The sequence below is a fragment of the Salvelinus namaycush genome, chromosome 8 (genome assembly GCF_016432855.1).
Source record: "Salvelinus namaycush isolate Seneca chromosome 8, SaNama_1.0, whole genome shotgun sequence".
NCBI classification, from domain to species: domain Eukaryota; kingdom Metazoa; phylum Chordata; class Actinopteri; order Salmoniformes; family Salmonidae; genus Salvelinus; species Salvelinus namaycush.
Genome location: NC_052314.1, coordinates 57283901 through 57303840, shown reverse-complemented (window position 1 = coordinate 57303840; position 19940 = coordinate 57283901). Strand labels below are relative to the sequence as shown.

At 41.1% G+C, this 19940-nt stretch overlaps 2 protein-coding genes across 2 annotated transcripts; both read right to left on the bottom strand.

The window, feature by feature from the left end:
• Positions 1–249: 249 nt before the first annotated feature.
• LOC120052215 (syntaxin-3-like) lies at positions 250–4016 on the bottom strand. Its single transcript, XM_038999039.1, has 10 exons — positions 3987–4016; positions 3263–3337; positions 3066–3165; positions 2814–2888; positions 2511–2581; positions 2231–2339; positions 1650–1723; positions 1135–1269; positions 905–1015; positions 250–327 (listed from the first exon to the last, which is right to left on the bottom strand). The coding sequence occupies exons 1-10, from the start codon at positions 4014–4016 to the stop codon at positions 250–252; spliced, it is 858 nt and encodes a 285-aa protein (XP_038854967.1).
• A 6890-nt stretch (positions 4017–10906) lies between these two features.
• Positions 10907–19287, bottom strand: LOC120051986 (GTP-binding nuclear protein Ran-like). Its single transcript, XM_038998864.1, has 7 exons — positions 19074–19287; positions 17189–17247; positions 15358–15442; positions 14629–14754; positions 14235–14422; positions 11432–11602; positions 10907–11232 (listed from the first exon to the last, which is right to left on the bottom strand). The coding sequence occupies exons 2-7, from the start codon at positions 17213–17215 to the stop codon at positions 11188–11190; spliced, it is 642 nt and encodes a 213-aa protein (XP_038854792.1). The 5' UTR covers positions 17216–17247; positions 19074–19287; the 3' UTR covers positions 10907–11187.
• Between the last annotated feature and the right edge of the window lie 653 nt (positions 19288–19940).

Below are 19940 nucleotides of genomic sequence, written 5' to 3'. Positions count from 1 at the left end.
GTGATCTAAAAGGTTCAACTGATCCCAGATCTGCACTCATACTCTGAAAGGCTTTATAAATCCAGGCCCTGATCAAACTTGGAAATCCACACGTTTGGCTTGACAGGGACAGGAATGGCGTTTGCAAGAGTACAAAGAGATCTGTGACCAGGGTAACATCCTTCTGGATCAATACATGATTTAAAAGTTTAAGTTTGGAGTTTTGAACACCTCTCAGTTTCACAACAAGTTTTCCCCGGACGGTATTTCCTATTTGATAAAGCTGTAGAGGAAGGACCCTCCGATGACACAGAGAATGACACAGCAGCACATGATCATCATCTGCTTCTAAAGGGCGGAAGATGGAAAGAAAGAGGCAAAGAAAGACAGAGGATGCGAGAGAGTAAGAGGACACAGAGGAGGAAAAGGAGGAATAAATATAAAGAAACAATGAAGGGAAGGGAGAGAAGAAAGAGAACAAACAAAAACTCAGAAAAACAAAAGGGAAGATTGACCTGACCACAGAGAGAAATCATAACCCACGATAAATATTTAGAGACTCAATGTGCCATTGCAAGTTCTGAAGTTTTTAAGAGATTCTTTGCATCAGTGAGAATGCTGAACCCCCTGTACAAGACAGTAGATTTAGTGTATGTCCCAAATGGCACCCTTTTCTCTGTATAGTGCAGTACTTTCAAGAGCAATGCACTATGAAGGTAACAGGGTGCCATTTTGGACGAAGCCAATGTATCCCTTCTCCTGTATGGACCAAGGTGATAGATAATAGGTCTAGGGACCGAACTGAAGTGGACCTATAAACAGGACGTTGCAGCCGTATAAATAGAATGACCTATTATGGCATCATTGACCTGAATGGGGACGGCCATTCTACTCATTCTAATTCTATGGTTTCAGCCCCACTCACCCTACGGGCCTCCTGCTGAAATTTGGCTGCTTTCTTGGTGTCGGCAACAGCCCGCTCTACGAAGCCCACCGATTGGTCCATGTTGCTCTCAATCTTGTCAATCATACCGCCCTGTGAAGGGAGTGGGCGGAGTGTTGGGAGAGGCACACACAAACAGCGTTCAAAAGCAGTGCACTACGTAGGGAATAGGGTGCCATTTGGGATGCACCCTAAAAGGTGTGAAGGGTTACCTGGTTCTCCACCAGCATAGCAATGTCCACGAACATGTCATGAAGCTCTTTGATGCTGCTCTCCAGCCTCACAATATCTTTATGCCGCGCCTCGATCTCATTCAACGCCTGCTTCGATATACCCGACTCCATGATCTACAAAACACATACGAGAGGATATACACAACTGTTTAACACCCACACTAGGAGAGGATATACACAACGGTTTAACACCCACACATAGGAGAGGATACACACAATGGTTTAACATCCACACTAGGAGAGGATATACACAACGGTCTAACACACACACTCACACGCATTCTTGCTTGTACAGACTCACTCACAAACATTCTCGCTTGTACACACACACACACACACACACACACACACACACACACACACACACACACACACACACACACACACACACACACACACACACACACACACACACACACACACACACACACACCACACACAAACATTCTCGCTTGTACACATGCACACATACGCACGAACACACACAGAATTACCCCTGCGGTGAAGACGGCTGCGTTCCCTCCTTCCAACATCTCCTCCAGCTCCTCATCGGTCGTTGTTTTTCCCGCTGTGGAGTGGAGAGTTCACAGAAAGGGGTTAATAACATGTATGAAAGGGTTAATAACATGTTTGAAAGGCTTAATAACAAGTTAATAACATATAACAGGCCCTTAATGCTGGCATAGACTATACTAATACACGCCATCAACAGCAGATCTGGGTTTCAAATACTTTATCTGTGTCTGTTTGAGCTTGCCTGGCTTAATAAACCAGAAAAAAAAAGTGACAACCCTGCCTAAGTCCAGGCAGATTCAAGCAAACATCCACACTAGGAGATTTTCCAAGTATTTGAACTGGTAAAGAGCATTGTATTGGTTTGAATCCGTCTGTGGTAGGTTAAAACATGCACTCCCATCTACGACTTAATGTAACTTGGGCCTTGATTTTTTTCCTGACAATTGACTTGTCCAGGAACAAAAAACCCTGGCCCTAGTTACACCAGGTATCTTGTCTCTACTACTGGTTATGACATAGTTATCACATGGTTATGAAGGTTCATAGACGTCAGACTCACTGATCTCCAGCTGCCGGGCGATGCGGCCTTTGCTCTTGTCTCTAAAATCCGTCTGAGCCTCGTTGTACTTGGTCATCACCTCCACAAACTTCTTGGCCAGGATGGCATGCTGGGAAAAGGTGGAGGTGGGTACAGAGGTTGTTATGGTAACCAGTGGGGATGGAACCCGAGTCTCCAACCCCGGTCTCCAACAGGAAAAATGACAGGGACATGATTGACATGCAAACCGATAGAGTTAAGGGTATGGTTGAGGTTAGTTAGTTAGTTTTTTAAGGGTTACCTGGGACTTCCGAATCCTCGTGTCTGCTGACGACCGTTCCTCTGTGTTTGTCTCAAGTTGCTTCTCGATACCTGCCAGGGATGGGATCATGTAACCGTTACCGTGACTACGGCCAACGACAACAGCAAAAAATGACTATGGCATTGGAGTCCATGGCATTCAAAAACCATTTATCTTGACAGGAAAACTATATTTATACAATTTGATGACTGTTGTGCTGGTCGTCAGAAAACGGTTGGTCGTCAGAAAGACTGTGGGTAAGATATGGTGCGTCGACTATTTAAAGAGTCAAGAATTACTGACTCTTTAGTTTGTTGCGAGCAGTGCCGGCTGCTTTCTTGATGTCGTTGGTGACTGCCTCCAAATCATCTTGCGTCTCTGGTGAGCACAGAGAAAGAGGAAAAAAGAGCGGGTGTAACATAGAAGTATCAACAAGCCACAAAGATGAACAATATGGAATGGAAATAAAGTGGGTGAGACAACAAAGAGAGAGAGAGAGGGTGAAGGAGAGAGAGAGGGGGCAGAGAGAGAGTGGGATTGAATGATGATGTTTACTCTGCTCTGATGTAGGGGCGGAGAGGATGGTAGAGTACAGCTTCTTTGCTTGCGCCACACTCTCATCTATCTTATCGATGCTGCTGCGAATCTCCTCAATCTGAGACCGAGACAGGCAATGATGACACACTGGTGAACACACACGCACACAAATACACACACACAAACACAAACATCAGGAGTACGGTCAGAAATACCTGGGCGAAGAAGTCATCCATAAAGGCTTGGTTCTCCACTGGAATCTCCACATCGTCCCCAGCCACATCACTTTTCTGTTGACACACACACAGACAGACAGAGTTGTTGTGGTGGTGTGTTTGTGGCGACATAATTACTCACAGGCTTTTTAGCGGTTCCTACATCAGTGAAACAACGTGTTTTGAAGCCACTATAAAGTTACTTTTTTTTAACCAGACACAATAAGGATTGCAGCGCACACGAGCTACAATGAATAGCCTACATCGATGACATTGAGACCTTGGAAGAGGTGCAGGAAATTAGGAGAAAACAATCCTTTCATCTTTCCTTAATCAACCCTTCTGTTCGCCTCTCTGTACCCACCCCCCTCCATTTGTAACGCACCACCAATTAACAAGTGTACAGCCTGAATATCATCACACCCCATTTAGGCCTACCTACTTCCTAGAATAAATTAATGCTCTAATGTTTATTAGCCCAATGTTCAACTAGGCTATTTCCGCTTTTCTAGGCCTGGAAATGGGATCAAACAGTTGTTTTAACGTTATGGCCAAACCGCTCATCCGGACCAACCGCATCTAGTGCGCAAAAACAAACGAGTAAATCTGATACGTCCCCCATCCCTATTATATAATTATATATGATTAGCAACGGTTATATGTTAAGCTAATAGCAAGCAAGGCTATGAAAACATGAACAAGTGTATAAAAAGACGTAGCTTACCGCCTTCAACTGTTCCAATCGGTCCTTCATCTTCAAAACTGTGTTGTCACTGTCACAATCTCTAAACTATCAAAAAGCGATATTCCAATCTACAACCAGTAATTAAAAGGTTACCAAATTAGACCATTACAATTTAATAGCCTACTGATTCATCCAGTGACTTGGCCGAAAATAAATGTCAAAGTTAGTTGTAAAAAGATTTAGTAGGCCATTAGAATATGGTCATCAAATAAAAAAAGAACAATCTTTTTTTTTACAAAATGTCTGTTCAATATGGCTGTAGCAGCGTCTCCAACCTGTAGTTTTACTAAGCCTATCCTCTCAAGGAGGATTAGAGCAACAGTTGTGCAGAGGGCGATTAATCCCTCTCTCTCTCTCTCTGATCAATAGCATGCGTAAAAACGCATGCAAAGTCAATATCACGCATGATCTCTGTTTTGGGCACACTACTCAAACAGGGCACCGAATGGAAAGGTAATAGGTTAAATTCTAAATCTGTAAAGTCAACCCAGTGGGTTGTCCATCTATAAATAAGAAGAGGCTTTAATTGTGCTTTTATTTCTTGACCCCTTTGTCCCCATCTGCTCTCTAAACATAGCTAAATAAGGCCAGGTCAACAAAATAAAGTAATGCAATGATTATTGATTCATTAAAATATTTTTTGTATTCCTTTTTTTATTTGCTAATCAAAAAACGCATAATGTTTCATAGTACAAACACGTGACGCAGCATTTTTATCGACGCCATTCTTCCTGAAAATACATTAGGTCACACTGTTTTCTGACAATAGGTCTAGAAAGGATCCTCAAATGCAATGTGTCTTGAAGTTTCTAACACTACCAGTTGTTTCGTTAAATCTTACTTTGGGCTCACTTGATTGCTCATCTGTCATCTACTCTAAATGATAAACCTCTCACTCCCCTTTTCCACCATCCCCTCTTCTTCTTCTCCTTCATTCATTTCCTCTCTTTCATCAGGTTTGAAGGCACACAGAAAGTCATTGGTTTGGTTGCACTGCTTATCATTCCATTCCCCTTTCTCTGAGATGGAGAGATAAAATGAAAAAAGTTAGTTTTTATCCATTATTAATGCCTTTTAGAGAGTATTGAGCTATATAAGTAGCTACGTAGCCTTGTCCAAGCCAGAACGGCATGAGCCTATCTACTGTAGTGTGAGGCTTTTGATGAAGCGTTCAACACAAGTACACCCACTGGACACTAGTCTATCGCAGGACCTTACCCCCAATCCTTTTCTTTAATGCTAAGTGACAAGCAGAGAGGAATCTGGCCCCTTTTGGTATGACTCGACCTGGGATCAAACCCCCAACCTTCCAAGCTCAGGACAGTCACTCTAACCACATGGCCACTGAGCTATACAATACAAAACTTGTGAGATCAGTCATACTTCTAATCAAATCAAAAGTGTGTGTGTGTGTGTGTGTGTGTGTGTGTGTGTGTGTGTGTGTGTGTGTGTGTGTGTGTGTGTGTGTGTGTGTGTGTGTGTGTGTGTGTGTGTGTGAGCAGAAGGAGTTGGGGGGCATGAACACTGTTGTCCACCTGGTTCTGAATGGTGAACAGTTGCTCCCGAGTGGCACAGCGGTCTAATGCACTGCATCTCAGTGCTAGAGGCGTCACTACAGACCCTGGTTTTATCCCGGGCTGTATCACAACAGGCCGTGATCGGGAGTCCCATAGGGCGGCACACAATTGTCCCAGCATCGTCCAGGTTAAGGGAGGGTTTGGTCGGGGTAGGCCGTCATTGTAAAATAAGAATTTGTTCTTAACTGACATGCCTAGTTAAATGAAGGTTTAAAATAATAATACTTCAAAAAATAAATAATGGGACAGTTTCCTGGATACAGATTAAGCCTAATCCTGGATTAAAAAGCAGACTCAATATAGAATCTCCATCAATAATTATTTTTAGTCCAGGTCTAGACTCAATCTGTGTACGGGAACCTGCCCCTATTCAATCTAAAATTGTCACCTGAATGGGGCCAGATACTGCAAAACCGCCGAGCCAGATGCGAGGTGGAATTTCTGCTGAACGTCCGAGCAAAACCATCCACGTCCTCATTCTCCAGGCTGGAGTGGATTGATATCAAATGAGATGTGTCCTTTTGAGAACGGCAGAATGTCTGTGTGTGTGAGAGAAAATAAATGAATTAATGAATGCATGAGAAAGCGAAAGAGAGAGAGTTGTCATCATAATAGATTTAATAGATTTAAATAATATAATAGATTTAAAATTAGGGTTAGACTAATGCACAACACTGAAAACTTAAATTAAGACAATAGTGTAGATATCCTGAACTAGAGTACAGCCTGCTGCTTTGAGAGTTGGTTATACTGGAAATTTGGGTAATTCTGCATATCATGCAGAGATACAGAGGTACACTACAGTATGTCTACCTTTAACGAAAAGAGACCTTGGTCTCAATGGGACTCTCTTGCCTAAATAACTGAGAGAACATGGGTCTGTAGGCTAAAACCTTAGAGAAGTCTGAATTTACCTCAGCAGATGTAAAGTCCAATTCTTCCTCGAAGAAGTTTATACCAGGTAGAATGGCCAGAACATGAGAGAAAGACCTTGACCTTCCCAGAGACCCGCTTAGGTTCTAAAAGAACAAGGGGAGAACAAGGGAGAGATTAGAAGGAGGCATATGAGAGAGAGGCTCCGTCCATATACTCTCAGGGCTGGTTTCCCACCAACATGAAAAAATACTACACTACACACTGTAGTATCCCTCGACCATATGTAGTACTTACTATAGAATGTTGTAGTAAACTGTAGAATACTATAGTAAATACTACAGTATTATCCACAAACGCTACAGTCTGGAAAAAAACTCAATAAAAAAAAAAACTATAGTAAATACTACAGTATCTTATTTGCATATACCCTGCCCATTCCCCATATCGCAATCTGTTCCACCCATAAGTGAGAAACCTACATGCAAAGTATAGGCCATATACTGAGTTCCTTACAGGTTATAGAAAAGACCAGAAGAGCCGGGGTCTGTTCAGACCCCAGTCCTACCTACAGGTTATGGAAAATTAGATCTTAGTATTTCTCCAGTAGGTTTCCTGAAGGAGAAAGCCTCGAATTCTATATAAAAGATAATAAAACAAATAGTACAGTAATATCCACAAAAACACTACAGTAAATACTACAGTATACTACAATCCGCAAAAACACTACATTAAATGCTATAGTATATACATTTACATTTTAGTAATTTAGCAGACGCTCTTATCCAAAACGACTTACAGGAGCATCTTGGGTTAAGTGCCTTGCTCAAGGGCACATTGACAGATTTGACTACAGTTATATTTTACGACAGTATTTATACTATAATTAACTGTAAATACTACAGTAAATAAAACAGTATACATTACTACAGTAAATACTACAGTAAAGTCAGCAAAAACGATACAGTCAATACTATAGTATTTACATGTATACTATACTATATATTTTTTGATGGGGCAGACAGAACTTCCCATGGAGATTCTCATTTGAGCATGCTTTTCAGTCCAGGACTAGGCTTAATCTGGGTCAGAGTATCTGGCCCTCAAAATATATATTCTGTTGAGAGAATCTACATCAGTCACTGTGGTGTTAAAATGATGAGGGCAGGCTACTGTACCTGTAGAGTTTAGGCCATTGAGCACCATGGCAGATGGCCCGAGTAGCATCATGGGATCTTCACTTCTCTTCAGCTGTTGGGAAAAGAGCAAAGTTATTATATATATATATATTTTTAAAGGAGACCGGGAGTTACGATCTGTGGGGGCACGCGACCGGCACACAATGAGAAATACATAGAACACGGAGGCAAACGAGAAAGCAAACAGAAAGAGGTGGAAAAACATTGGAAAAAGAGGTGCATTTTCTCATTACAGAATCAAACATTTGGGTTTTACCCTGGTGTGTGTAAATGTCACCGCCTTTTTCCTCTACTTGCCTCAGATGCTCTCTTTCACTCCGCTCTGCCTCCTTATATACCTATTCCATACCTCCATCCTAATCTCCCATGTATTTCCTCTTATCTGATGTCTCAACCTCTTACACATAAAAGGTTGCAAACCCTCCGGGTTTGTCTTGACAGTATGCGCAACCCCTGGGTACAGTTGCAGCCTAATATATTGTCACCCTTCACTCCAGTATTATTTTTTTTTACTTCTACAGTTGAAAAACAATATATACAGTAATGTATGACCAAATGAAGCATTCAAAGAAAATAACACCCTCCCTACAACCAAACATGGGAGAGTGTTTTTGATAATACTGTGAGGCTGCTTTGCTGCCTCTGGTACTGGGGGCCTTGAACATGTGCAAGGCATCATGAAATCAGCAGATTATCAAGGAGTTTTGGAGTGCAGTGTTCAACCCGGATTCCAAAAACGAGGTCTCTGTCAAAGGTCGTGGGTATCCAGCAGGACAACAACCCCAAGAACACATAAAGAAGCCCCAGGAATGGTTCAAGAAGAAACACTGGCAATGAGTCCAGATCTGAGTCCCGTCGAAAACCTAAGGCGAGATCTGAAAACAGCAGTTGGTCAAAGGCGACCATCAAACATTGAAGAATTGGGAGCAATTTACAGCTGAAGAGTGGGCAAAGTTGCCAGTAGAAAGGTACAGCAAGCTCATTGAGGGCTGCAATAAGCGGCAGTTATGCTGACCAAATGCTGTGCAACCAAGTACTAGTGCTGGGTGCTAATATTATATTTTCTGAAATTGTATTTGGTTCTGCAATGTGGAAATTCAAATAACCAGGTGTGGAGTTATTTTAAATTTAAATTTATTTTAGACAATTATGAATTATTTAAGAAAAGTGCAAGGGTACCAATATATTAGGCCACTCAATGTACATCCTGTCTGCTGGTTGTTTCTCAAGAGAACAACTTGTCAAGACAACTTTTCATGATAGAACACAACATGTGGAGAAAAATACCTACAGTGCCTTCAGAAAGTATTCACATCCCTAGACTTTTTCCACATTTTGTGTTACAGCCTGAATTTAAAATGGATTACATTTAGATTGTGTCACTGGCCTACACACAACACCCGATAATGTCAACTCGGAATTATATTTTAGAAATGTTTACAAATTAATTAAAAAAAGAAAAGCTGAAATGTCTCGAGTCCGTAAGTTTTCAACGCCATTGTTATGACAAGCCTAAATAAGTTGAGTAAAAATGTGCTTAACATATTACATTACATGGACTCACTCTGTGTGCAATAATAGTGTTTAACATGATTTTTGAATGACTACCTCATCTCTGTACCCCACACATACAATTATCTGTAAGGTCCCTCAGTAGAGCAACGAATTTCAAACACAGATTCAACCCGAAAAGACCATTGAGGTTTTCCAATGCCTCATAAAGGGCACCTTTTGGTAGATCGGTAAAAAAAAAAAAAGCAGACATTGAATATATCCCTTTGAGCATGGGGAAGTTCACTGGAGGCTGCCGAGGGAAGGCTCATAATGTCTAGAATGGAGCCAAATGGAATGGCATCAAACACATGGAAACCATGTGCCTGATGCATTTGATACCATTCCACAGATTCCGCTCCAACCATTATCACAAGCCCGTCCTCCCCACTTTGGATGGTGTATCAATACACTCAGTCACTACAAAGATACAGGTATCCTTCCTAACAGTTCCCGGAGAGGAAGGAAACCACTCAGGGATTTCACCATGAGGCCGATGGTGACTTTTTAAAACAGTTAGAGTTGAATGTCTGTGATAGTAACTACAATGTTGATCTCCACAATACTAACCTAAATGACAGAGTGAAAAGGAAGAATGCACAGAATAAAAATATTCCAAAACATGCATCCTTTTGCAATGCACTAAATTAAAATTGAAAAATGTGGTAAAGAAATTAACTTTATTTCCTAAATAAAGCGTTATGTTTGAGGCAAATCCAACACAACATCACTTAGTACCACTTCATATTTTCAAGCATTGTCATCGGCAAGGACTAAAGTTGTTTTTAAGGATAAAACTAAATGGAATAGACCTAAGCACAGGCAAAATCCTAGAGGAAACCCTGGTTGTCTGCTTTCCGACAGACAAATTCACCTTTCAGCAGGGCAATAACCTAAAAAACAAGGCCAAATATACACTGGTTGCTTACCAAGACGACATTGAATGTTCTTGAGCGGCCTAGTTACAGTTGACTTAAATCTATTTCAAGACCTAAAAATGGCTGTCTAGGAATGATCAACCAACTTGACAGAGATTGAAGAATTTAAATAATAAATGTGCAAATATTGTATAATCCAGGTGTGCAAAGCTCTTAGAGACTTACCCAGAAAGACTCACAGCTGTAATCACTGCCAAAGGTGATTCTAACATGTATTGACTCAGGGGTGTGAATACTAATGTTACATTTTTTATATATATATATTTTTTAAATAAACTTTGTTATTACGTTTTTTTTTTTTTTTTTTTTAATTGAACCTTTATTTAACTAGGCAAGTCTTATTTACAATGACGGCCTACACCGGCCAAACCCTTGACGCTGGGCCAATTGTGCGCCGCCCTATGGGACTCCCAAACATTGCCGGTTGTGATACAGGGATGCGTGTAGATGGGTGACAATTTTTTGTTGTCAATTTAATCCATTTTCAATTCAGGCTGCAACACATGTGGACTTAGTCAAAGTGTACGAAAACCTTCTGAAGGCACTGTACAAATGGATTATTGTACACATGTATTAACTATACAACTTTATGTTGTGGAACTTGTACATTATCAATCCCCATCAACCACACCACAGCCACATCCGTAGAATAAAATGCTGTCAAACATCAACCAGGTAGACCCAGAAGCAAGTGAAATGTGATTCTTGCTAAAATCCAGACACACACCGATTTTGTTCACATGAATTGACACAGCAGCTAGTTTGTATTTAAATATTTTTTTTTAATTTAGTGTGATTTCATATCACCCTTAGTCAGTATAGTACAGCGAGCATACAAAGTCTTTCATTTGTATGCGTGTGTGAGTAATGCCTACTTTGAGCAGTCTAAACTTCTACTGAAATCTTCACGCTACCAGACATACATTTTCAGTTTGAAACACAAAAACAAAACATTGGGGAAGGCTTTTACAATTAAAGGTCAAGGGTTAAGGTCAGCAATAGGGCACGCTCCCAGAACACTGGAGGCCAGCGAGGTCCCAGGTTAAAGGTCGTCGTCTTCATCTGGAAGCCCAGTTTCTGCAGCAACCTGGAGGCGTAAGGAAAAATTGTGTATTCATTATTTTAAATCACCTGTAAATCACCTGTAAAACTAAATACTTGTATGCAAGTTCCTGATGTAAATAAAAACTATTAAAATAAATAACACTTCAAACACTGAAGCCTGTGTGTGTGTACGGTATATTGCGTGTGCGACTTCTGCATGTGTTCTGCATGCGTGTACGCACTTTAAGGTCGTTCTCGTACTGTGCGGCCAGGGAGGCGTCCATGACAACCTCCGGGGGGGCGAGGGCTGGCATCTCCACAAACTCTAGGTTGGGGTCTCCTACCAGCTTCCTGGCCAGCCACAGGAAGGGCTTCTCAAAGTTGTAGTTACTCTTGGCTGAGATGTCGTAGTACTGATGGGGAGGTGGAGTCAGTCAATTAGGTATGGTCTTCTCTATCCAGGCTCTCTCTCGCTCTCTCATTCACACACACACACACACACACACACACCCAACCAGTCAAAGGTTTATAAACACCTACTCATTCATGGGTTTTTATTTAATTGTTCTACAATTTAGAGTAGTGAAGACATCAAAACTATGAAATAACACATATGGAATCATGTAGTAACCCCCCCAAAATATTTGAGGTTCTTCAACATAGCCACCCTTTTCCTTGATGACAGCTTTGCACACACTTGGCATTCTCTCAACCAGCTTCATGAGGTAGTCACCTGGAAGGCTTTTCCAACAGTCTTGAAGGAGTTCCCACATATGCTGAGTACTTGTGGGCTGCTTTTCCTTCACTCTGCAGTCCAACTCATACCAAACCATCTCAATTGGGTTGAGGTCGGGTGATTGTGATTCGCTTTGCTTATTTGAGCTGTTCTTTCCATAATATGGAATTGGTATTTTACCAAATAGGGCTATCTTCCACATACCACACCTAGCTTGTCACAACAAGTGATTGGCTCAAACGCATTAAGGAAAAATAATTCCACAAATTAACAAGGCACACCTGTTAATTGAAATGCATTCCAGGTGGCTACCTCATGAAGCTGGTTGAGAGAATGCCAAGAGTGTGCAAAGTTGTCATCAAGACAAAGAGTGGCTATTTTGAAGAATCTCAAATAAAATATTTTTTTTGGTTACTACATGATTCCATGTGTTATTTCATAGTTGTGATGTCTGACCTATTATTCTACAATGTAGATCCTAGTAAAAATAAAGAAAAACCCTTGAATGAGATGGTGTCCAAACTATCTAATCAAATCTATTTTAGCTCTCCCACCTAAAAAAAGGAACCAAGGAAGGGAGAAACACTGCAGACACAGCACTCCAGCTGAGGCATACAGTTGAAGTCGGAAGTTTACATACATCTTAGCCAAATACATTTAAACTCAGTTTCACAATTCCTGACATTTAATCCTAGTAAAAATGCCCTGTCTTAGGTCAGTTAGGATTACCACTTTATTTTAAGAATGTGAAATGTCAGAATAATAGGATAGAGAATGATATTTCAGCTTTTATTTCTTACATCACATTCCCAGTGGGTCAGAAGTTTACATACACTCAATTAGTATTTGGTAGCATTGTCTTTAAAATTGTTTAACTTGGGTCAAACATTTTGGGTAGCCTTCCACAATAAGTTGGGTGAATTCTGACCCATTCCTCCTGACAGAGCTGGTGTAACTGAGTCAGGTTTGTAGGCCTCCTTGCTTGCACACGTTTTTTTTTCTTCAGTTCTGTCCACACATTTTCTATGGGATTGACGTCAGGGCTTTGTGATGGCCACTCCAATACTTTGACTTTTGTCCTTAAGCCATTTTGCCACAACTTTGGAAGTATGCTTGGGGTCATTGTCCATTTGGAAGACCCATTTGCAACCAAGCTTTAACTTCCTGACTGATGTCTTGAGATGTTGCTTTAATATATCCACAATTTTCCTGCCTCATGATCCCATCTATTTTGTTAAGTGCACCACTCCCTTCTGCAGCAAAGCACACCCACAACATGATGCTGCCACCCCTGTGCTTCACGGTTGGGATGGTGTTCGTCGGCTTGCAAACCTCCCCCTTTTTCCTCCAAACATAACGATGGTCATTATGGCCAAACAGTTCTGCTTTTGTTTCATCAGACCCGAGGACATTTCTCCAAAAAGTACGGTCTTTGTTCCCATGTGCAGTTGCAAACTGTAGTCTGGCTTTTTTAATGGCGGTTTTGGAGCAGTGGCTTCTTCCTTGCTGAGCAGCCTTTCAGGTTATGTCGATATAGGACTCGTTTTTACTGTGGATATAGATACTTTTGTACCTGTTTCCTCCAGCATCTTCACAAGGTCCTTTGCTGTTGTTTTGGGATTCATTTGCACTTTTCGTACCAAAGTACGTTAATCTCTAGGAGACAGAACGCGTCTCCTTCCTGAGCAGTATGATGGCTGCGTGGTGTTTATACTTGCGTACAATTGTTTGTACAGATGAACGTGCTACCTTCAGGCGTTTGGAAATTGCTCCCAAGGATGAACCAGATTTGTGGAGGTCTACAATTTTTTTCCTGAGGTCTTGGCTGATTTATTTAGATTTTCCCATGACGTCATGCAAAGAGGCACTGAGTTTGAAGGTAGGCCTTGAAATACATCCACAGGTAAACCTCCAATTGACTCAAATTATGTCAATTAGCCTATCAGAAGCTTCTAAAGCCATGACATCATTTTCTGGAATTTTCCACACTGTTTAAAGGCACAGTCAACTTAGTGTATGTAAACTTCTGATGCACTGGAATTCTGATACAGTGAAATAATCTGTCTGTAAACAATTGTTGGAAAAAATTACTTGTGTCATGCACAAAGTAGATGTCCTAACCGACTTGCCAAAACTATAGTTTGTGAACAAGAAATTTGTGGTTGAAAAACGAGTTTTAATGACTCCAACCTAAGCGTATGTAAACTTCCGACTTCAACTGTATATACTTGTAGAGACAGGTGTGTTAGTTGACAGGTAAAAAAAACACTATCTTAACATGTGCGTCGGGCTGGCGTTGCCGCAGTTACCTGAAGGTTCTTCTTGCGGTGGAACACGATGCTCTTGGCTTTGACCTTCCTGTCCTTGATGTCCACCTTGTTTCCGCACAGGACTATGGGTATGTTCTCGCAGACGCGCACCAGGTCGCGGTGCCAGTTGGGCACGTTCTTGTAGGTGACGCGAGATGTGACGTCGAACATGATGATCGCACACTGGGCTGGAGAGAGATAGGGGAGAGAAGAGTGGAAGGGGGAGAGTGATCGAGTGTATCAGATAATTGTTAAGTGTTTGGTGCCCGTACCCACCTGAGTCATTTTGCACTAGAGGGTAAGATTGTGTAGAGATCTGAGGACAGGATGTGACCTACTCTGTATGTACTACAATACAATACACAGACATGTGACCCACACAAATGTTACGTACCCTGTATGTAGTAGCCATCTCTGAGCCCCCCAAACTTCTCCTGTCCGGCTGTGTCCCAGACGTTGTACTTGATGGTCCCTCGAGTGGTGTGGAAGACCAAGGGATGCACCTCTACTCCCAGAGTCGCTACAGGGGGAAGAGGAGGGGGAGCGAAGGGCAGGTCAGCCATGGTTCAGGGATCTAGAACAGTTTAAACTCTTGTATGGATTGCATTTTTTTTTTTTTATCACGCTACCCACCTAGCTAAAGTTAGCCACAATAAATTGTAACTCGTAACATATACGTATTGCAAATTACATATACGAATTTAATTCGTAACATATCATACGAAATGGATGACGGACATCCACAAATAAATTTCCTTCCCTTATGAAACGTAACATAGCCTACCAAAGGGAAGGAGACAAATGTGCATTTACTATGTTACGTCTACACCAGAGTCCAGGTTAGAAAAACAATGATGAAGAATCGTATCCAAGACAATCAAAAACTGCTTTTCCACGTTGGCTAGCTAAACTCATGCGCAGAAACAAGTCATTGTGTCTTTTTTTGTCTACAATTATAAAGTTCGCCTGCTAACTAAATTTCCCTCAGGAGAGAATTAAGTCTGATTATTGATTGCAGGTATGGTGGAAGCAGAAGGAGCAGAAGACGAAGATGAAAAAAAAGAGGTATGTAAAGCTGAGAGAGAGAAGGGGGACAGAGGACTGTCTGGACTAAGAAACTCACCAACATATTTCTTTTCAAACTCTCCCGTTAAATGCCTCTTCACGAAGGTGGTTTTTCCTGTGCCTCCATCTCCGCACAACACTAGCTGAAACACGGACAGTAATTAAAAGAACACATTGGTAAAAAGGAATAGCAACTAAACACCAATGTAGTACTGGTTAGTGCTAGACGAAGGAACAATTCCAACCCAAAATGTGTATCCCAAATGACACCTATATACAGTGGCAAGAAAAAGTATGTGAACCCTTTGGAATTACCTGGATTTCTGAATAAATTGGTCATACAATTTGATCTGATCTTCATCTAAGTCACAAGAATAGACAAACACATTTCTGCTTAACTAATAACACAAACAATTATACGTTTTCATGTCTTTATTGAACACACCGTGTAAACATTCATCGTGCAGGGTGGGAAAAGTATGTGAACCCTTGGATTTAATAACTGGTTGACCATCCTTTGGCAGCAATAACCTCAACCAAACGTTTTCTGTAGTTGCGTATCAGACCTGCACAAAGGTCAGGAGGAATTTTGGACCATTCCTCTTTACAAAACTTTTTCAGTACAGCAATATTCTTGGGATGTCTGGTGTGAACCACTCGAGGTCATGCCACAGCATCTCAATCGGGTTGAGGTCAGGACTATGACTGGGCCACTCCAGAAGGCGTATTTTCTTCTGTTGATTTATTTCTGTGTTTTGGGTCGTTGTCCTGTTGCATCACCCAATTTCTATTGCGCTTCAATTGGCAGACAGAGCCTTACATTCTCCTACAAAATGTCTTGATAAACATGGGAATTCCTTTTTCCGTCGATGATAGCAAGCTGTCCAGGCCCTGAGGCAGCAAAGCAGCCCCAAACCATGATGCTCCCTCCACCATATTTTACAGTTGGGATGAGGTTTTGATGTTGGTGTGCAGTGCCTTTTTTTCTCCAGACATAGTGTTGTGTGCTCCTTCCTTCCAAACAACTCAACTTTAGTTTCATCTGTCCACAGAATATTTTGCCAGTAGCGCTGTCGAACATCCAGGTGCTCTTTCGCAAACTTCAGACTTGCAGCAATGTTTTTTTTGGACAGCAGTGGCTTCTTCCGTGGTGTCCTCCCATGAAAACCATTCTTGTTTAGTGTTTTAAGTATCGTAGACTCATCAACACAGATGTTAGCATGTTCCAGAGATTTCTGTAAGTCTTTAGCTGACACTCTAGGATTCTTCTTAACCTCATTGAGCATTCTGCGCTGTTCTCTTGCAGTCATCTTTGCAGGATGGCCACTCCTAGGGAGAGTAGCAACAGTGCTGAACTTTCTCCATTTATAGACAATTTGTCCTACCGTGAACTGATGAACATCAAGGCTTTTAGATACTTTTGTAACCCTTTCCAGTTTTATCCAAGTCATCAATTCTTAATCTTAGGTCTTCTGAGATCTCTTTTGTTCGAGGCCTAGTTCACATCAGGCAATGTCTCATTGATTGGACTCCAGTTAAGCTGACTCCAATTATCTTTTGGAGAAGTCATTAACCTAGGGGTTCACATACTTTTCCCAACCTACACTGTGAATGTTTAAATTATGTATTCAATATAGACAAGAAAAATACAATAACTTGTGTGTTATTAGTTTAAGCACACTGTGTTTGTCTATTGTTGTGACAGAGGAATATTAGATAAAAATGTTTACCAATTTATGTAGAAATCCAGGTAATTCCAAAGGGTTCACATACTTTTTCTTGCAACTGTAGGTCTAGTACACTACTTTGACCAGAGCCCTATGGGCCATGGTCAAAAGTTGTGCACTATATAGGGAGTAGGGTGCCATTAGACACAGTCAAAGACTCACCTTAAATTGTACATCTGGTTCTGCCATAGCAGTATGTTCTCTGTGTTGGTGATTATATGCTGAAATAACAAGATGAGAAGAAGAACGGGTTAATAATGGGCAGTGTTTGTGTCCCAAATGGCACCCGTTTCACTTTATAGTGCACTACTTTTGACTAGAGACCATAGGGCTCTGCTCAAAAATACAGTATCAATCATCAATAGAAGAAGCCACAAGGGGTGCTGCTGGTGTGATGTGGCTTCACAACAATACCTGCCAAAAGTGACTACAGACACCATGTCCTATTAGTGTTAACTACTTGAGTAAATCCCATATTATTCAGTTATTGATGCTTGGTTGACATGACTGTCTTCGCACTAGGAAAGCAATATGAATGCGTTTTGTTTTGGACATGGTGGAGAGACGCTGAAAAACCAGCCTGGTCTCAGACTAGGCGTAACACAGTAAAAATAAATCCTGGACAGTCAAATCAGTGTGATATGTTACGTTTGGCATGGTTAATAAGACAAAGTTACTTGAGGCAAACACGAAAGGAGGTTGGTTGGTCGGTGTGGATGGGTAGGTGCATAACGCAAACGTCTAGCAACCCAAAAGTTGAGCGTTCAAATCTCATCGCGGACAAATTTAGCATTTTAGGAAACACTTTGCAACTACTTAGGCTGTTAGCTATAAACCTTCCCCTAAACCTAACTCAACCCTAACCATAAACCCCTAACTAATGTTAGCCATCTAACTAACATTAGCCACCTAGATAAAGTTAGCCACAATACATTGTAATTCGTAACATATACGTATTGCAAATTACAAATACGAGTTGTAATGCGTAACATATAATGCGAAATGGATGACGGACATCCACAAATTAATTTCCTTCCCTTACGAAATGTAACATATCCTACCAAAGGGAAGGAGACAAATGTACATTTACTATGTTACGTCTACACCAGAGTCCAGGTTGAAAAACAATGACGAAGCCTAGTATCCAAGACAGTCAGAAACTGCTTTTCCAATAGAAATCCCAGATGACGCTTTTAGGCGATGTCATGGCGACGTTGGCTAGCCAAACTCACGTGCAGAAAGACGTCATCGTGTCTTTTTGTCAACAATTATAGTTTGCATAGAAAATATACTTTACAAAAATATAAACGCAACATGCAAAAATGTCAACGATTTTACTGAGTTACAGTTCATAAGTAAATCAGTCAATGTTTATAACACCTTGACCCCCCCAATACAGAAATTTAGATTAAAGAAAAATACACACGTTATACGAATACAAATGTTGTCGATATTTAGAAAATATCCATTATATCTACCGTTTTCATTACATGTTGCAATTACTTTATTTGCAACATTGCGTTTGTCGAATAAACCTGGGCCAATGGAAATCTGCCTAATGGAAGTGGTCCAACTGTACACACCGTATTGCTGCAGTTATAACGTGCTATAGTTTCAGCACATGTGTAATGCAATTGGAAGTCCAGTCAACCCCCATATTTAGCGAGCTACAGCACTTTTTCATGAGGCTTCGCGTTACACATGGTCCAGTACCTAATCATTTATTTTTACGAAAATGTACCAAAACAAAAGCGTTGCATTTACAACTCTGCATGACACACTGAAATTGCAGCTCGAGAGTAACAAGTTGATATGCTAGCTATCTCTAGCTCGCGCCACTGGGAACCAATGTCTTCTGACTATACTAACAAACTATCAAACGTTAGCTAGCTAACATTAGACAGCTAAACTTTGTTTAGGACGAGGCATGAGTGTCAACACAATACAATAACTCTAATCCTGTATTCAGATATTTTAATTGATGTCTGTATTTTGACATGGCAGAGTAAATGGGTCATATTTTCTAAACTCTTACGTCCACACTTACCCCCACGGTGTCGGATGGAATAGCTAGCTAGGCGCTAAAGGTGCTATGGGCCTTCAAGCACCTTCGATGAATTTGGCTAATGTATGTGACGTTTTTTTGTTGCCTGTAACACGTGGTCTCTGACATGGTTGCGAGAGAAGGTTGTTGAGTTTTTAAAAATCAAAGACAGTACAATATGAATATAGGAACTGCTTCTCCAATAGACGGGTTGGTTGTTTAGCAACAAAAGTGACAGGTGCACAACTATGGGGCAAACAAGACGGGGTTGGCTTAGATTGATGACAACATGTAAACTAGACCGAGTGTACAAAACAAAACATCCGGAACACCTCTTCCGATTACAGACTACCCAGGTGAAAGCTATGATCCCTTATTAAATCCACTTCAATCAGTGTAGATGAAAGGAAGGAGGCAGGTTAAAGAAGGATTTTTTAAGCCTTGTAACATGGATTGTGTATGTGTGCTATTCAGAGTGTGAATGTGCAATAGAAAATATTTAAGTGTCTTTGAACAGGGTATGGTAGTAGGTGCCAGGTACACTGGTTTAAGTGCATCAAGAACTGCGACGCTGCTGGGTTTTCACACTCAGTTTCCTGTGTGTATGTAGAATGGTCCACGACCCGAAGGACATCCAGCCAATTTGACACAATTTTGGTAATTATTGGAGTCAACATCAGCCAACATCTCTGTGGAAAGCTTTTGACACCTTGTAGAGTCCATGCCCAATGAATTGAGGCTGTTCTGAGGGCAAAGGGGGGTCAAACTCATAAGGAAGGTGTTCCTAATGTTTTGTACACTGTATTCAATGAGCACTTGTCTCTCAAATATATAATTATTTAAATAAAGAAAACATTTTTTATTTAACCT